This window comes from Ambystoma mexicanum, chromosome 4q, assembly GCF_040938575.1.
Source record: "Ambystoma mexicanum isolate Mex_15411 chromosome 4q, UKY_AmexF1_1, whole genome shotgun sequence".
Lineage (NCBI taxonomy): Eukaryota > Metazoa > Chordata > Amphibia > Caudata > Ambystomatidae > Ambystoma > Ambystoma mexicanum.
The window spans coordinates 1,140,233,756-1,140,252,979 of record NC_090928.1 but is presented as its reverse complement, the minus strand read 5'-3'; the positions used below and the strand labels follow the sequence as shown (position 1 = coordinate 1,140,252,979).

Genomic DNA, 19,224 nt, shown 5'->3' with positions numbered 1-19,224 from the left:
AATGTAACCCGAGACATGCTCTGTTGGAGATGAATTGAAGTTCCGTAGGAAGCCAGTGGAGGGAAGTCAGAATTGGGGGTTCTCAATAGACTGTTCCCAGTATGATGTTGTAGACACACATGGTGTGAAATTCCAGGGATCAGGACTCGTTCTGCTAAAGGAAAGGCAGGCTCTTGAAGCTCTTGAATGGACTGTTCTAGTCCAACAAGCGAAGGAAGTGAAATGTTGGGAACAGCGATTAGCAACTGTACTTACCTGCCTGTGATCTTTAAAATGTGGGATGCTATAAAACATGTTTACACACATCCATATTCAGGTAACTAACCTGTCCATTCTTTAAAGGCCATTAAGAATGCAAACATGTTTAGTCACATCTACATTGGTTGTTGAAAGACCAGCCAGTGAAATGTTGGGACCTGTTTTATTGCAGCTCCAATGAAGCCAATCTCATCTCTTGGTTCTGGGATTGCTTGTGCTGTGATGTTTTGCAACCCTTTTTATTTCATGTGCTGCTGTGGCACTGTGGGCTTGTTTGTTTTATTCGTAAGGAGTCACACCCGTGTAAAATGTATGGTGTGTCCTGGTAAATGTCCCGATCTCTTCATTGGTTCTGGGGATTAGAATGGCAGAGGTCCCAGGAGAATATTTACTGATGATGCATTTACATTCTTTGCAGCGCTCTGGGAGGGGCCACTGCGCTCCATATTCCCACCATCCCCAGTGGCGGATGCCTCATTGACTACGTTCCCCAGGTCTGCCAGTTAATAACCAACAAGGTAAGTGGCCCATTACAGTACCATGACGGTTGACTTTGCAAACATATCTTGAAGGATCGCCCAGTTTATCTTTTTACAATGCAAAATCTCCACCCATTTGTCACCAAATGCTTGACTGTTTTCTTTTTCTTTGCGCCGTTAAATGTATTTTCTTCCTCCCATCTACTTATGGGAAGGAAGTTATACAGACACGAGATTATATCTACAGATGGGAGATGGATTGCTATAGATGCATAGCTCGATGGAGATAAAGATAGGTTTATAGCTATGAATAGATTATGGTGTTATTATTGAGTGCAGAACAAGCTTTGGGAAGCAATGCAGCGCTTTACAATCATAGGAGGAATGACACGGTGAGGGAAACAGAGAAACAAGTGAGCGAGCAGCCTACAACGGGGACGGGGAGGGTGGGCAATTTGGCAGCAAGGGATCTACAAGCAATCAGGGGAGAAAACAGTGGGCAGCAGATCACCCAGTCTCAGGCAGGATGAGGAGTGGAGGGTGTTCGGCCCCTTGTGTTTGGGAGGAGCCATTCCTTGAAGAAGAAAGTCTTGAGCTACTTCCTGAACTATAGAAGAGAGAGGGTGAGTCTGTTGATGGGGAGAAGGTTCTAGAGTCTAAGGGGCATAGACAGAGAGCACATTTCTTCTGGTACTCTCCTTCCTGCCCAATCACAGTAAAATCTGCACATGTCCTTACTTCTGGTGGATCATAGGCTTACAGAGATGCTGAGTTTCTCAGCCAAGTAGCTTGGGGACTTCAGGGTGACATCCTTGAAGATGATGCAGCAGGATTTGCAGATGATACAGACTTGCTGCGGGAGCCAGCGCAGTTCAATCAGGGTCTGGTGTTATGATTGAATTTGTGGAGTCCTTTGATGAGGGGTGCTGTAGCATGCGGGACACATCTGCTGGATGCCAGGTTAATCACCGGACGGCCTTCCAAAAGGGCAGTGCCACTATCCAGCCTGGAGAGGACCAGCGCTTCAACAGCAGTTTTGATGTTGTTTTCTGGGATGAAGGGCTTCATTTTCCACAGGAGAGAAATTTGGTACCAAGCCGTTTGTGTCTTCCTTGCTTTGGGCTTTTTGAAGGAAAGGTGTCTGTAGATTTTGAACTGAAGGTGCTTGCCGCAGGTGGCCAGCTGGGGTGTGAAGCATTCGAGGTGCGTAGCAGAGACCCAGGTCTGGATGTTAGGCTATTCGCTGTTCTTGGTCAGGAATAGGAATTCAGTCTTGGCGGGGTTGAGCTTCAGGTAAGCACTGGACCTCCAGGACTGGATAGATGTGAAGCAGGCCTTGAGACTGTGGATGTCTTCGATGAAGGATATCTCGAGATAGAGCTACATGTCGCCAGCAAATGTGTGGATGTTTTGTGGTGAGAGGCGGCTTTTCAAGCTGTTCCATGTAAAGACTGACAATCACGAGAGGATGGAGACTTTCAGGACTCCACACGTGATGGGGGGGGAGTTGGTGATCTGGAGGAATCCATATGTACAAACTAGTGGCGGTTAGCAAGACAGGATTCAAGACCGTTCAGGATGATCTTGCTGATCACCATTCGTGGTGTGGTAGATTGTCAGTGGTGGTCTACTGTATGGAATCCTGTGAAGAGTGCAAGGAGATCCAGGAGGCAAGGATGGTCATCACCGAGGATTTGAAGGGCATCGGTTATCACCTTGATGGTGGCAGTTTCTGTGCTGCACTGGTAATAGTGTAGGCAAGGTAACATAACAGCCAATGGCTACTGGTGATTGCACATTTTGAGGCCTGCAGGACACTTTACATAGGAAAACGAGAGCACATTTTCCTCCATCACAATTGACCACGTACATGGACGTGTCAAAGTTGGTGAACTGTCAATTACATTTTAATGTAAAAAGAATGGTCTTTCTTGCATTAGGTTGTCTACAGACACCAAAGTTACATTCTTGCGTGATGCATACCTCTATGTGGAGCACACACATTTCAACACTCGGAAAAGCAAAACTTAATTGTGGGGCTTATGGGCAGGGTGCATTTTGATGATGATTTGTGAGTGCGGGTGGTGAGCACAGATTATGCCCATAGTTCTTCCACACAACCCATCAAATACCAAACCAAATAGCACCATGTGCACCACACAGACACACACACACACACACACACACATAGCTCTTATACACATATATCACCTCCACATGCAAAAAACTCACCTCTACATGTAAAAAGCACATTTCACAGAATACACACTGAGAAAAAGTAGAACTTAACTGGAAATACACTCCTCCTACATTAAATATTTACCACATATAAACGAAGTCCATCACACTACTGACTCACTTTAAATATATCGTAGTTTACATCACTACTATAGTTAAAGTGATTGTTCCCTTTAAGGGAGTTTAAATGCCAAATTCACCCGAGGGTAAGCTTGGCCAAGAAAGCACTGCAGATTTGTTTTCGGAAGGTGATATTGGTACCAGTGGGAAGGGTGTACTCCCCTGACTGTTGTGTGCCGTTTGCGTAGCCATCCAGTGTATCAAAAGAGGAGCAAGACTCTTACTGCACTGTGCGAATGTGGGGCTGAGCTTGGCACTCCTTAGGAGTCAATTCAAAACCTGTCTCTTCATGATGGATTTCTGTATTTAGTTCTTGAAAGGACCCAAAAGGGGAAATGTGATTTTGCAAAGGTTATGGGCTAGAAGACTTTTATTCTCCCTAGCTTTATTCTCCTTAGCTGTGTGAGGGATTACAGTAGGTGGTTTGGGTATGTCCAAGGCAGGGAAGGCTCTAGTTCTAGCTTCAAAACATTATGTACAAAATTCACTGTGAGGATTGTCTTCCATTAAATATAGTGAGAGTGTTGCATGTATAGTTTTGAAGAATTGTTGCCTTCATTTTGCTCTCACGTGCACCTAACAGCAGGCAGTTTGGTGCCCATATGTAATTCTAAATAGATGCAAGCACCAGAAAGACTATTACTGGACAAGTAACATTCCCTTCTGGAGCTTCTGAATCTGCTTGGATTCACAAGCTTTGCATATGTTATGCAGCAGTACATGTTGTTGGAGTTGGGTGTACAGGTGGCAGTACTGCAAATACAAAGACACCTGTCCCACTTGCATCTGCTCTTGTTTGATTGCCTATACAGTGTTTTGATAAAGTAGTTATAGATGCATATATATATATATATATATATATATATATATATATATATATATATATATATATATATATATATATATATTTCTGAGGCTTGAGGAATCTGCTTAGATCACATGCTATGCATAGGCCGACATCTAGTGGAAGCTGCGGAGTATTACAGTTTGTTTTTCGAAAGTCGAAAATGGGCGTCGACACAGGGCGTGCCAGTAATACTATCCCTAGTGTGACGTCCACTGTACCCATGATCCCTCACGCGTCTAGGGTCCCCAGATTGTTTTTTTCCGCCATTCTGGTCGGAAGCACTTCATCGGAGTTCCCTGGCTTTGCCATATTTTCACTCAAAACTAATTCTAATTTGCCCCGTTTTGCAACCTTTCGTCGATCAACATCTCGACGCCGAACCGGCGAAGAGATCAACGTCGAATACCCGACGGATTGGGCCTTGAGGCTTCCGCCTCGGCTCGGGCCTGGGCCGCTGGCCTCGGCCCTACAAGTAGGGAGAGTGGGGGGTGGTACACTTCCACACTCGGGTATATATATATATATATATATATATATAGGTATATAATCATATAGACACCTTCTTACCTACACACACTTGCCCGCTGCCCACAGGCGGGTATGGAGGGTACGCCCTTTCAGTTTTGCCCCAAGTGTAATAAGAAATACCCTTGGGTAGATAAGCACGCTACGTGCAACCTTTGCCTGCCCAGAGACCACCCCGAGGCGGGTTGCAGGGCCTGTAGTAGGTTTAAGCCCAAAACTCTTAAGGACCGCTCCACCAAGCGTTGGGCCCACCACGCCAAGCTAGCAGCTATGGAGGCGGAGGGTACCTTCAGCGACGGCAGCGACGCCGGACTTTCGGACGGCGAGGGCACAAAGGCGTCGAAAGACAGCCGAACGCACGTCCCCGGCCTCGGAAGGTCGTCCGTCCCGGCGACTATGGGGAAGTCCCCCGGTGACAAAAGCGTTACACATACACACGCTAAACACAAAAAATCCACCCGAGATTCGACGTCGTCGAAACCTCGGAAAGAGGCACAGAAGGAGCGGTCCGAAAGGACGTCCTCTGGGCGGTCCCGGTCGAGGTCGCCGCACGACGTCAGGCAAGCCTCCACACTTGCACATAGTGCCTCGACCATTAACATCACGGAAGATCAATCGTCCGGAGACGAACACGACTTCCGTCACCAGCCTGCACCCCAGGAAAAGGGTACATCACTTGGGAGTAAGGAGGGCCCAGTTTCGAAGGCTAGTTCGAAAGACAGGGATTCCACCTCCGATCCTCGACGCCAGGCGTCGAAAGATAAGGGAAATGGTAAACACACTTCCACCCACGGGGAAGGGGGTAAGCAGCAAAGGAAACAACCCTTGCATTCCTCCACAACAAGAGAACTGACTTCCCCCTCCAAGTCTTCTCAGGGCCAGTCCATAGAAAGTTCCAGCAAGGTCACCCCAAGCTCCAAACTCTGGTCATGCGAGGACATTGACAGAGTAATGTCAAGGATGTCTTCCTTAGCAAATTTCTTCGAAAGACACCCTGACCAACTCCTAGCTTTAAACCCTCAGGAATCTTCTCCCTCAGGTTCAAGGGACCCTATCCCTTCAAATAAAAGGCCCCGGGTCGAGACACCATTAAGGCCTTCGGACCCCTTTGAGGTCCAACCCTATTCTTGCCTTTTCCCTACAGACCAAGGGAACTCTTCCCTTATAGAGGGTCAGGAAATTGACATGCCAGAAGATCTCGCAGGGTCAGATTATTACGGGGAGGACGAAGACGAGGATGAGCCAGAAAATAGCCCAGATATTTTCCGAATGGACTCACCAGTCGAAAGGGAAGCCCCAGTGTCTGATTCCCCAATAGATAATCAGCCCCTCCTGAATGAACTGCTCTTTCGGGCAGCTAACCACTTCCACATAGACACACAAGGTGTCCAGGAAGAGAGGGACTTTGCGGAGGAACTAATAGGGGAAAGGAAGCCAGTAGCCCAGACCATTCCCATCCTGAAATCTATTCAACGCAGAATAGCACCATCCCTTATCAACCCAAACCTGACAAGACCTGTAAACCCGAGGGTAGAGAAGCTGTTTAAAGCAGCCCAGTCGGACCCTCTATATATTAGAGGTCAACTTAAGCCAGACTCTCTAGTCGTAACCAACACCCGCAAGAGAGCTGGTACCCCATTATCTTCCTCTGAGGCTCCCCTCGACAAGGAAAGTAAGAAACTCTATGGGTTTGGCAGAAAAGTAGCTTCCACGGCAGCCTACCAAACCAGAATCGTGAATTCCACCACACTGTTGGCTAGCTACAACTGCCATCAGTGGGAAGAAGTGGCAGCACTAATAGATTCTGCTCCCGAACCCCTTAAGAGCCAGCTAGCTCACATTTGTGCAGAGGGAAGAAACGTCTCAGGCTGCATTTTTAAAGCAACTCTGGACGCCGCAGACAATGCGGGTAGACTTATAGCAGAGGGGACTGTCATCAAAAGACATGCTTGGTTGAGGCAGTCGGGATTCAAAGCAGAAACACAAGCTGCACTCTTAGACAAACCAGTGGAAAGTGATCTCCTGTTTGGGAAGGCAGTCGAGGACGCTCTAAAAAACGCTAAGGAAGAATTCGACACCCTCAAATCCCTTGGCCAGTTAACTACCAAGCCACCTAACCAAAGAGGGAACGGCAATTTTCGTCGCCCCCGCAGCCAAAATTCCAATAGAGGAAATAGCTATTCCCACACCCAGGGTACCCAGTGGAACACCAACTCACAACAGTCTACCCAGGGGTATGGTAGGGCTGGTAGAAGAGGACGTGGTAGAGGCAGAGGCAGCCCCAGTAGAGGAGGCGGCACGCCTCCACCAAAGCAGTGACGCTCAGTTCAGGGTCCCTTCCCATGCAACCCCAGTAGGGGGACGAATATCCAGCTTCACCCAGGCATGGGAAGGGATAACATCCGACAGATGGGTGCTGTCAACGGTATCCAATGGGTACTGTATAGAACTACTGCAACGTCCCCTAAACCATCCTCCAAGACAAAAAGTCCACTCTTTAGAACATCAGAAGATCCTCCTCGAGGAGATCTACAATCTGCTCCTAAAGGACGCGATAGAAATCGTCCCAAGACACCAGGTAAACAAGGGTATTTATTCAACTTACTTCCTTGTTCCAAAGAAAGATTTAACAATGCGCCCAGTATTGGACTTGCGCCCTGCCAACAAGTATGTCAAGCCCCAAAGGTTTCGTATGACTACACTACAAGAGGTAATCCCCCTCCTAAAAAAGGGGGATTACATGGCAACTTTGGATATGAAAGATGCCTATTTTCATAATTCCATGCTTCCAGCGCACAGAAAGTACCTACGCTTCAAGGTGGACAGTCAACACTATCAGTTCAAAGTGCTGCCCTTCGGGATAGCTTCGGCACCAAGGGTATTCACCAAGGTACTGGCGGTGGCGGCTGCACACCTACGCAGGAAAGCTATCCCAGTATACCCTTATCTGGACGACTGGCTCATAACGGGGGAAACCCCAGTAACTTGCAGGACAAACATTCAAAGGACTATCGACCTCCTTCACGAATTAGGCTTCTCAATCAACGAGAAGAAATCAAGCCTAGTGCCAAGCACCTCCAAACAGTTCCTAGGAGCTATCCTGGATACTCAAAGAGGGTTAACGTTTCCCTCAAAGGAAAGAATTCGGAATATACTACTGCAAATTCCGCAATATCAGGCAGGTCGCCAAATAACGGTACGCAAGGCAATGCGTTTGCTGGGCATGTTGGCTTCACGCATTTACCTGGTCCCCCACGCGCGCCTGCGCATGCGTCCCATGCAGGAATGGTTGGCGAAACAGTGGTCTCAGGCAAGCGGTCAGTGGGACGATCTAGTGGTCGTTTCGCCAACATTGGTACAAAGCCTTCACTGGTGGACAAGAGTAAATCTTGCTCAGGGGAAACCTTTTCACGATCCCGAGGTACAGGCAATAGTCACTACCGATGCATGCCTCACTGGGTGGGGAGCTCACCTTCTCCACCACACAGCCCAAGGTCTCTGGTCTCCCTCAGTAGCCAGGAACCACATCAACCTGCTAGAACTTCTGGCAGTATTCAAAGCACTTCTAGCATTCGAGCCCTACCTGCTCAACCTGTCAGTGCAAATCCGGACGGACAGCACAACAGCCATGTTCTACCTGAACAAGCAAGGAGGGACTCGTTCACCAAATCTGTCCAAGCTTGCCCAGAAAATCTGGAGATGGGCACTCAGACGGAACATTTTCCTGTCATCACAACATGTTCCAGGGGAGCTCAATTCCCTAGCGGATGCTTTAAGCAGAGACTCCCTCCCAGAGGAACACGAATGGGTTCTACACAAAGAGGTCGTAGAAGACATCTTCTCTCAGTGGATTGCCCCACTATAGACTTATTCGCCACAAGCGAAAACAGACAATGCCCAGGATTTGCATCCAGGTTCCCCCAACCAGACTCCCAGGGGAACGCCCTGTGGATGAACTGGTCAGGGATGTTTGCGTACGCTTTTCCACCAACTCCTCTCATCAGGAAGGTGGTCAACAAAATTAACAGAGAGTCAATGACGCTCGTCCTAATTGCTCCCATGTGGGCAAGACAACCTTGGTTCCCACACTTACGCAGGATGGCGGTGTGCGAACCCATCAGACTTCCAACCTGGTACAACCTTCTGTCCCAGCACCAGGGTCAAACAGTGCATCCTCAACCCAACTCAATGAACCTGGCAGCATGGCTCCTGAGGTCATAGAGTTTGGACATCTCAATCTACCACAAAGATGTATGGACATCCTAAAAGAAGCTAGGAAACCAAACACAAGGCACTGCTACTTTGACAAATGGAGAAGATTTGTTATTTGGTGCCAGAATAAACAAATCAACCCAATTGAATGCACTCCTTCCACTATTGTTACATACATGCTCCACCTGCTAGATGCAGGTCTAGTTTTTAACTCACTAAAGGTGCACCTGGCAGCTCTATCAGCCTACACCACCTCCCATAACAAGGTATCGTGGTGGAAAATACCAGTGGTTAAAGCTTTCATGGAAGGAGTAAAGAGACTTCATCCTCCAATTTCCAACCCACCACCAGGATGGGACCTGAACGTGGTGCTATCTAAACTCATGGGCCCGCCCTTCGAGCCCATGCATAAAAGTAGTCTCAAACATCTGACTTATAAAACTGCCTTCTTAGTAGCCATTACTTCTATAAGAAGGGTCAGTGAAATCCAAGCTCTGTCAGTGCAGGATCCCTTCTTTACTGTCCACAAGGACAAACTGGTTTTACGCACACACCCTAGGTTCTCACCTAAGTTTATCTCTAAATTCCACGTAAACCAGTCCATCGAGCTTCCGGCTTTCTTCCAAAACCCACAAAGCTCAGCTGAGGTGAAACTACACACACTAGATGTGCGTAGGGCGGTCCTCTACTATGTAAACAAGACCAGACCGTTACGAAAAACAGATCAGCTGTTTGTCTCCGTAGCTACAGGCAGAGAGGGGGATCGCGTCTCTAAAGGTGCCATCTCTAAGTGGATTGTTAACTGTATCCAGCTGTGTTACTCACTCGTTGAAAAAACTCTGCCTTTCACGCCTAGGGCCCACTCTACAAGAGGTATTGGGGCCACTCTGGCTTTCATTGCAAATGTACCCCTTGACACCATTTGCAAAGCAGCTACTTGGAGCTCTATTCACACTTTTACTCAGCACTACTGCATTGACACTCATTCCAAGACAGATACACAAGTGGGACAAGCGGTTCTAAGACATTTATTTGCTCATGACCCTTCTCACACCCCACCTCCTTCTTCAGGTACTGCTCGCTAATCTATGCACAGCATGTGATCTAAGCAGATTCCTCAAGCCTCAGAAGAGATACATTACTCACCGTAATCGTATTTCTGATGCTTGTATCTGCTTAGATTCACATGCGACCCACCCTTCCTCCCCTCTGAGAGAAGGTGCATGGTTGCTTGTAGTCTTACCTTTCTACCTATCTGCTTGGATTATCTGTACTCACGCTACTCCTCATGCTACCTCATGTCAGGAAAAACACAATCTGGGGATCCTAGACGCGTGAGGGATCATGGGTACAGTGGACGTCACACTAGGGATAGTATTACTGGCACGCCCTGTGTCGACGCCCATTTTCGACTTTCGAAAAACAAACTGTAATACTCCGCAGCTTCCACTAGATGTCGGCCTATGCACAGCATGTGATCTAAGCAGATACAAGCATCAGAAATACGATTACGGTGAGTAATGTATCTCATATAGAGGCATGTTGCCTCTTTATATATGATTTCCAGTGGGATATTGGCCATAAATAACAGTGTACCCAATGTGTGCCTTTTGCAGAGTGGCCTTTGTGTTGCAATGTTTTATTGGGTAGGCTGTAACACTCTTCGATGCAACACCTAATCCACATGGCTATGCTGCTCTCACTGACCGGGCAAAACAGACTTGTTTTTCGTGTGCCTTTTGTTCGGTCCAAATAAAACATTACTGTTCTGCGAACATGAAATGCGTCGAATGACTTTTCTGCTTGGCTAACTGTTTTTTTAAACAAAGCTGGTAACTCGACGCACTGGTTTTCGTGAAAATTTGATTAGAAACCTCAGTGTGTTCTGGACACCACTGTCTTTATGGATAGTTACAAATAGTTCCTCTACAAAGTCTGCAGGTTGTTTACTCTGCTTGTAGAAGTGATGGCAACGGGGAAGGCCACCTTATACGTTAGACGTTTATGCACACATTTATGGATTGGTTAGAACAGTTGGAAGCATAAGCATGGTACTCTACTTTGCCGGCGAGTACAATGAAATTCTGGATGTTTTACATTTTTATTTGCCATTTACTGCAAACAAGCTTTGTTCTCAGTGAACGTAAAATAAAGGTTTCACTGTGCATGGCTGGCCTCGGAGTGGCAGCAGTGCACCAAACATGAAGTGTGTTTATGGTGACATGCACCATTGTACAGAAACCGCAGGGAAAGGTTTTGTCACCCATCTCCGGGGGTCGAGTGCATTTCTCATAAATCGAGTAGGGAAACTAAATTACTCGACCTGCAGGTCCAGCAGGACTTTCAGGTTGTCATTCCACTCTAGGGACAGAACCCTTTATCAGCCATAGCTAACATGCTTCCATCAGTGCTTCCATCAGTAGAACTTGGGTTGTCACACTGGGAAAGTAGAGGCTCTGGAACTTTGAATGTGTGCAGATTAGTTTCTATGATTCCAGCTCTTTAATCAGATCACCTACAGAGGCTGCTGTGTTTCAAACCAGAAAGTCTATGATAAAGGCGTCCTCTGGTTTGAAAGCGATTAATTCCTCCTCTGGAGTGCCAGAATCAGGCCGCTAGTTTAAGCCTCTGCTCTAAATGATTATTATCAAGGTGTAAGTTGTACATCTTTTGGGCTTGCACTTTGTTCAGGCTTTTAGTTGCAGACAGCACCAAACGACCTCATAGAAGTGAGTTGCACATAGGTACATAATGAATCTATGGGTATTGTACAACCACAGATTGAGTTTCCCTTCTTCTCAGAACCTAACCTCTTGTCTTTACAGCCATGGATAAAAGACAGCGGCTGCATCAATAGTATAATTTGCTCACTCTTCCCAGACCTTCCTGCTATCATACTAAAGCAGACTAACTCAAGACTAACTTTGGGGCTCTCTGGAGTGAATTGGCTAAAAAGCTGTAGCATGCATTGGCATATAGGTTGGAGCACACAATCCTCTCAACTGGTCCCTAGGATTCTATCTAAGACACTGCTCGCTGCTGTTTGTGCACGTTTTTATATCGCTTCTTTAACTTTGCCATGTCAATTGGCCTTTGCTGAAGCATCAGAACGAGAACGCAGTGACGCGTGGTGCGGCCCTTGCGGCTTTATGGGAGCAGGTCAGTCAGTCAGTCAGTCGGTTGGCAGTGCAGGGAGCGGAGCATCAGGCCATCACCTGAGCTACACAAAGGGGCAGAGGCATCCAACTCGCCAATGGTTCCTTTTCCCAGAGAGAGGGCTTTGCAGAATGAGGTCAAGAGCATGCATGACTGCATTCCTTCGGAAGATGCACTGGATGCCTCAGACATGAGCCCCAGGAAGCCAGTGTCAGTATCTGTAGCCTGTACTAAGGACCTTCTTTCTCGACCTCACATTTTGCTGCTGAGGAGACGGAGGGCTAAAATGTACAAAATCTAAGCATTTCCCAGGATCGAATCCTTGCTGTTTGTCAGGGAAATGCTATTGCATTCAAGGCCCACTTAGAGTTTGTTGTTGTGCAGTGAGCTACCTGTTGCTCTCTTTCTCCAGCATGGGGTCTGGCATGGATTCACATGCTCATTCCCTGTCGTCAGGCTGGGAATCCTCAGTAAAGAAAAAATCAGTATCAGTATCAGTTTCGTTTCTGATCTGTCTTTCTTAGTAGTAACCAATCACTGGTCTCTGGGTCATACTGCCCCCAGCCAATGACTGCCCTCTCCCTAAGCCCCGCCCCTGGCAGCCACCCTCAGAAATTTACCGCACGTTCAAGTGTTGGGAGTCCTCGTGCTATAGCTCTCAAGCTTTTACTGTGTTTTGCGTTTTTCAACAAGTTTTATCTCTTTTTTTCGGTCAATCGAGCTCAAGCTCCACCGTTTCTACTCAGATCAACAGGGACCCGTTTCGGAAATTTTTACGCCCCTCAAGGGCGAAGTTTTCATCGAGTTACACTTCTTGGAAGATTCCAGAAGATCTGAGGCCTACCTCGTGGACATGGCCACGGACAAGGGAAGCTCGCACCCGGATCCAAGCTGTTCAGGAACTACCCTGGATGCGGATTACAGAATGTTTTCAAGGAGGACGAGCATTTGAGATGTCTCTACTGCCTTCATGAAGACAAGACGCACGTGGAAAAGGACTGTGCTTTTTGCAAGAACCTGTCGGAGCGGACTATGAGGGATCGTCGGTCCCGCCTCACCAGCTGGCTGGAGAAGGGCCCAGCAGGTGAGAAGAAGTCTGAGCGGTCTTCTAAGTCCTGTGAGGGCGCCCCGGCGACGGGGGCCCAACAGAAGGCAAAGCATCGCAAGTCCGCGGGCACCGGAAGCGCTAAAGGATCGGGCTCCTTGGCTGCCAGGCAGGGTGCACTTTCACCGACGTGATCAACCACGAGCCAACGCTCTGGCTCAGGAAAGAGAAAATCCGAGAACCCGGCTAAGCTTTTGGAGAGGCCCCGGTCGATCTCGAAGGGATCAGCCAAGGGGAAGCGAGGCGGTGACCCCTCCCCCAAGGTAAAGGCCTCAAGCGCGCCCAAGGTGGTGAAGGCCTTGATTCACCAGGAGAAGGCCTCTATGGAGGGAGTCGCGGCGGCCCTGGCGAAGCCTGTGGAGGCTAACCCAGTGGAGGTGACCTCGGGGCCCAGAGTTTCCCTGCCGCCACAGAGGGAATCCTCTTTTCAGCCCATCGATAAGACCCCCGTGAAGACCCCAGTGGAAAAAGAGGGGAGTTGCTGGTGGCCGTCATGGACACAGATGCAGCCTCTGAGGAGGAGCTGCTTGAAGTTGTGCAGGGCCTCAACAAGAGGTTCGAGGAGGTCCGGCCCCACTGGGGGAACCCCGAGGAGGCGGACGTAAAGAGAGACGGTGGCGCTGATGAGACTTCCGTGGAGGAGGAGCAACGATTGCGCCCGTCGCAGCCGGGGCCCGAGCCTCAGGACAATTCGGTGGCCATTTTGATGGCAATCTAAACCTTATGCACGGAGATAAGGACGAGATTGCCCCTCATCCCAACGGATGACCCAACAGAGCCGGGCCCATCGGGAAGCCCTCCGAACAAGCGGAGGAGAGTTCATCCTCCCCCGCCTTTCCATCCCTCGCGGCCCGCTCAGCCTTCACCTCCTTCCCGTGTCCCGGGTGATGACACGGGAACGGATACGGCCACGACGGGGGACGGATGACGAGGGTGGTGATGACGGGATGGGCCTTCCATCACCACTCCCTGGGGCCTTCTCGCCCCAACGAAATTGGCTCCTTCCACGCCATGATTGCCAGGGCATCCGAGCTTTTTCAGCTCTGCCCTGAGGAACAGAAGAAGGAAGTTTTCCTCTATCAGCGGTGCGAGGCCAAGAGGAAGACGGTCCTCGCGGTACCATTGATTGACGGCATCTGGGAGGAGGGACTTTCTCTCCTGAAGTACCCGTCCACGACGCCTGCCAAGAGGGATTGGTACGAGAAGTAGTACCGGGTCCCCGATTCCGCCCCTTTGTGCCTTAGGGCACAGCCGACCCCGGATTTGGTCGTCTCTGCGGTGGCCAAGAAGAAAGCGGCGGGGTAGTCATCAAAGCTGGATGCCATGGGACGACGAGTCATCTCATCTGCAGCAAAGACAATTAAGGCGGCCAACGCCCTATCGATTGTGGCCCGCTACGACAGGGAGCTGTGGTACAAGATCGCTCCACTCCTGGACTTCCTACCGGACTACAAGAGGTCAGAGGCCCTGGAGATCCTGCAGGAAGGTGAGGAGGCATCAGACCACGCCATAACGGTGGCCACGGATATCGCTGACACTGGATTCCACCAGTTGGGCAACAGTGTTTGCCTTCGACGGCGGGGATGGCTCAGGGCAACTGATTTCCACCAGGACGTGCCACCCAGAGTTTTGGACATGCCCTTCGACGGGAACAACCTGTTTGGAAAAACAGTTGGTGAGTCATTTCAGGCCATCAAGACCGGCACGGAGACGGCTCGGACCTTGGGAGTGTTGCAGCAACGAAGGCCGCCCTTTCGGAACGCCGGAGGCAGACAGGGTGCCTCCAAGGGATCCGGCAGCGGCTCCTCGACGTACCACCAGGCGGCCCGCTCCTCATCGCAGGAGGCCTACAAAGGACGCGGCAAGTCATGAGGATCTCGTCGTCGCCAAGGTGGCAAGGCTGCCTCCAAGCAGGACTGAACCGGCCGTAGCGTCGGGCCCCCACCTGAGCCAACCCGGTGGGAGGCCGGCTGGCGAAGTTCGTCAGGGTGTGGGAGTCCATCTCCACTGACCGTTGGGTGCTGGATGCCCTGGCCCACAGGCACACTTTCGAATTTCTAAAGAAGTGCCCCCGCATTCCTCCCGTGGCCAGGAAGGAAAATCACGTCCCTCAACTGCTGTTAGAAGTAAGGGCGATGCTCAAGAAAGGTGCCAAACGAGCTCGTCCCCAAGAGGCTCCGGGGCTCTGGAGTATACTCAAGGTACTTCCTCGTCAGAAAGAAGGCAGGTGGTTGGCGCCCCATCCTGGACCTGAGGCGGTTAAACAAGTAAATCAAGGTGCAAAAGTTCAGGATGGTCGCCCTCCAGCACGTGCTGGGACAGCTGGAGGAGGGTGACTTCCTATCGTCGCTGGACTTGGATGATGCTTACTTCCACCTCCCCATTCTAAAAGGACACAGAAGGTTTCTCAGATACGTAGTCGAGGGGCGGCACTACCAATTCAAGGCCCTGCCGTTCGGGCTGAAGTCGGCACCCAGGGTGTTTACCAAGTGCCTCGCACCAGTGGCGGCGCGGCTGCGCCTGCGGGGGATCCACGTCTACCCCTACCTGTACGATTGGCTCATCCGTACAAGGACAAGAGAACTCGCCGTCAAACACACAGCGGAGACCGTCCAACTTCTCACGGACCTGGGATTCTCCACCAACTATTTGAAATCCCACCTGGTCCCGTCGCAGGTCTCACTGTTTCTGGGAGCCAAGCTCGATGCAGTGGCACGATTGGCTTCGCCATCGGAGGAAAGGACGAAGGCCATCTTGGGCAAGGTGTAGCGCCTGCTGGCCACGGACGTGGCCAGGGTGAGATCCATCAAGTCCTTGCTCGGAATGATGTCCTCATGCATCTACCTTGTGCGCCTGTGCAGGCTACGGATGCGTCCTCTACAAGAGTTCCTCGATGCCCATTGGATACAAGCGACGGGCAGCTTCGAAGACAGGATCCCGCTCTACGAGGCTTTTCGCTAAGCGATCCAATGGTGGGGCACCCGTGCGCATCTCACGGCGGGCAAGGACTTTCAGACCCCGGTACATCAGGAGACGGTGACAACGGACACCTCCCTGGAGGGATGGGGAGCGCACATCGTAGATCTGCACGCGAGAGGCCTTTGGCTCCCGGAGGAGAGGTCACTCCACATCAACATCTTGGAGCTACGAGCAGTGTTCTGGGCCCTCAGGTTGTTTCTCCCGTCCCTCAAGGGCAAGGTGGTGAGGGTCTTCACCGACAACATCATGATGTTCTACATCCGGAAGCAGGGAGGCACCAGATCCCCAGCCCTGTCCGAGGAGGCCCAGGATCTGTGGCACTGGGCCGTCGCCCAGGGGATGTTTCTGGTGCCCTTCCATCTAGCAGGAATAAAGAACGTCATTGCCAACTCACTCAGCAGGGAGCTGCGCTCGTGCCACGAGTGGGAGCTGCGTCAGGATCAAGTGGATCGGCTTTTCCAACGATGGGGCAAACCCCAGATCGACCTGTTTGCGACGGCGACGAACTCCAAGTGCCAGAGGTTTGCCAGCAGGTTTCCCCAGCCGAGGAGCATGGCCAATGCTTTCTCGTTCCCCTGGGACGCCCTGTTCCTGTATGCGTTCCCTCCGTTGCCTTGGCTGCTCGGACTCATCAACCAACTCAAGGCCGAGACAGATCTGGTTCCCGGACCTTCTGGACTTGTCAGCGTCCCCCCCCCCCAGTCAGACTGTCGACGGACGCAGATCTTCTCTCCAGAGAAGGAGGCGCCATCCTCCATCACGACCCGGAGTCATTGAACTTGCAGGCCTGGCTCCTGCAGCACTAGAGTTTGGAGGGTACGATATCCCGGCGGTCTACAAGGAGGTGCTTGCAAAGGCCAGGGCATCCTCAACTCTGAAGTGCTACGGACACAAGTGGAAGAGGTTCTCTGTCTGGTGCCGTGCACAGAAAGATTAACCCTCTGCGAATTACAGCCCCTCAAGTGCTGCTATACCTGCTGTTGCTGGCCAAGGCGGGGCTAGCTCATGCTTCCATCAAGATCCATCTTGCAGCGATTTCCCGATACACCAGAACTACGGGACGGTCATTCCTGTGGTCTCATCGCCTGGTGAAGGAGTTTATGAAGGGACTGTTCGGATCATTCCTGCCGGTGAAGGCTCCGGCCCCGGCATGGGAGCTCAACGTGGTGCTGACCAGGCTCATGGGGCCGCCATTCGAGCCTCTGCATTCGGCACCGTTGAAATTTGTGTTGTGGAAAACAGCGTTCCTTGTGGCCATCACCTCTGCACGACGAGTGGGAGAGATTGAGGCCCTATCCTGCAAGCCTCCATACTTGACTTGACGCATCCTTCCTTCATGCCCAAGGTGCCATTGGACTTCCACCTCAACGAGCCCTTGGTGTTGCCAGTTTTCTTCCCATCGCCTTCGTCGCCGGACCGAGAGGACTTTGAACTCACTGGATGTAGCTAGAGCGCTGAAGTTCTACGTGCACCGCACAAAGAGTTTTCGGAAGACATCACAATGTTTTGTGAACTTTGGACCTGTGAATCAAGGGAAGGCCCTCTGGAAGGCTTCCATTTCCAGATGGCTCTCCGGCTGCATCATGCACTGTCATCGGTTGGCAAACCGACCGTTGCCCGGCCATCCGAGAGCCCATTCAACCAGAGCGATCGCTGCTACTACGGCATTCATGTCTGGTGTGCCTCTGCTGGACATCTGCAGGGCTGCTACATGGAGGTCGACGCACACCTTCACGAAATTCTACTGCGTCGACCGGGATTCCAGGGAGGAGTCCAGAGTCGGCCAAGCAGTGCTGCGCAACCTGTTCGCCTGAAGGTGGGCCTGGTGAGGAGGTAAGAGTTGCTTAATGTTGAGTTTATGTAATGCTTAATGTTGAGCCTTACCACCTCCTGTGGTTGTGCATGTGTGTACTGCTATGTATTCTTTATTCATGAGCATGTGAATTCATGCCAGACCTCATGCTGGAGAAGGAACAAGTTACTTACCTGTAACTGTTGTTCTCCAGCATGGGTCTGGCATGGATTCACATGCGAACCCTCCCTCCTACCCCTCTGCGGCTATTCACTTAGTCATACTGCCACTTTATGTGCTACCAAATCTGAGGATGGCTGCCACGGGGGGGGGCTTAGTGAGAGGGCAATGAATGGCTGAGGGCAGTATGCCCCAGAGACCAGTGATTGGTTACTACTAAGAAAGACAGATCAGAAACGAAACTGATACTGATTTCTTCTTTACCGAGGATTCCCAGCCTGACGACGGGGAATGAGCATGTGAATCCATGCCAGACCCATGCTGGAGAACAACAGTTACAGATAAGTAACTTGTTCCTTCTGTGGTACAACCAGGAAGTCTTCCTACATAATACTCCGAGAGGGGAAAGTGAAACTATTGCATTAGCAGGGGACGGCAGCAGACCTGACTGTAATGACTGCTCATATGACGGCTCCCGGACTCTACTTGAGACTGTGTGTTGTGCCTGGTGGGAGCCATCCTCTGGGAATCGTCTTGTTGTTGACCCATCTTGTGCTCCTATTTCCTTTTGCAAATATCCCCTGTGCCACCTGACTTGTTAGACACAGTCCACCCCTTTCCTCCCCACCACCCTGTACAGCTGTACCCCCTTCCTCTGAGTCTACCCCCTGTCACCTGCTGTATATCTGTTCTGTTGTTACCTCTGCAAAGTGCTCCGTTATGAATCTGTATTGTTGTACATCTCAATAAATATAATAATAATATCTCTGCCCCGTTTCTGACCAATGGAAAATGGTAGTTGAAATGGCCGAGACATTTTCCACCATCGCTATAACTAGCATTTGTCTTTTAATTTTACTGAAGCCAATCAATGCATGGGCTATACTACCTGCTCAGTTGCTTTCCAAAACAATGAAACACAAATTCCCCCCTCTTCTGCTTTGGTCAAGAATCTCGGAAGTCTCTCTCTTTCTCACCCCAGCCCACCTGGATGGGATTGTGTCCAGTTTCCCCTCAGATGGACCGAAAAGAGATCTGGAATGTCAATGTTCTGTGCAACAACTCTCAAATTCTCTCCAGACAAAGTCTGAATACTCTTGAGAAAGAAGGGCGTACAGAAGTCAAATGATTGCCTCAGGTTTGATTTTGTCATTTTGGGTCTTAATCCTTCCAAGGTCTGCCACTCCCTCTTCTAAATGGATCTGTGACTGGTACTATCCAACCCTGTGATAATGTAGTGAGCGCAGAAGTCCTTCAGAGGCGGCATTCTACACTGATCAATGGTCTCATAGGCCTGTATAGGCTGCATAATGTTTTTCCAAATGACTGATGC

General features: G+C 50.2%; 1 protein-coding gene across 3 annotated transcripts in view; it reads left to right on the top strand.

Moving 5' to 3' along the window:
- BABAM2 (BRISC and BRCA1 A complex member 2) overlaps positions 1–19,224 on the top strand; it is a 1,270,030-nt gene that overhangs the window by 937,427 nt on the left and 313,379 nt on the right. For all 3 annotated transcript variants that reach the window (XM_069608726.1, XM_069608725.1, XM_069608724.1), the window contains one exon: positions 677–776. In XM_069608726.1, the coding sequence (XP_069464827.1) occupies positions 677–776 (100 nt within the window). The remainder of the gene's footprint in view (positions 1–676; positions 777–19,224) is intronic.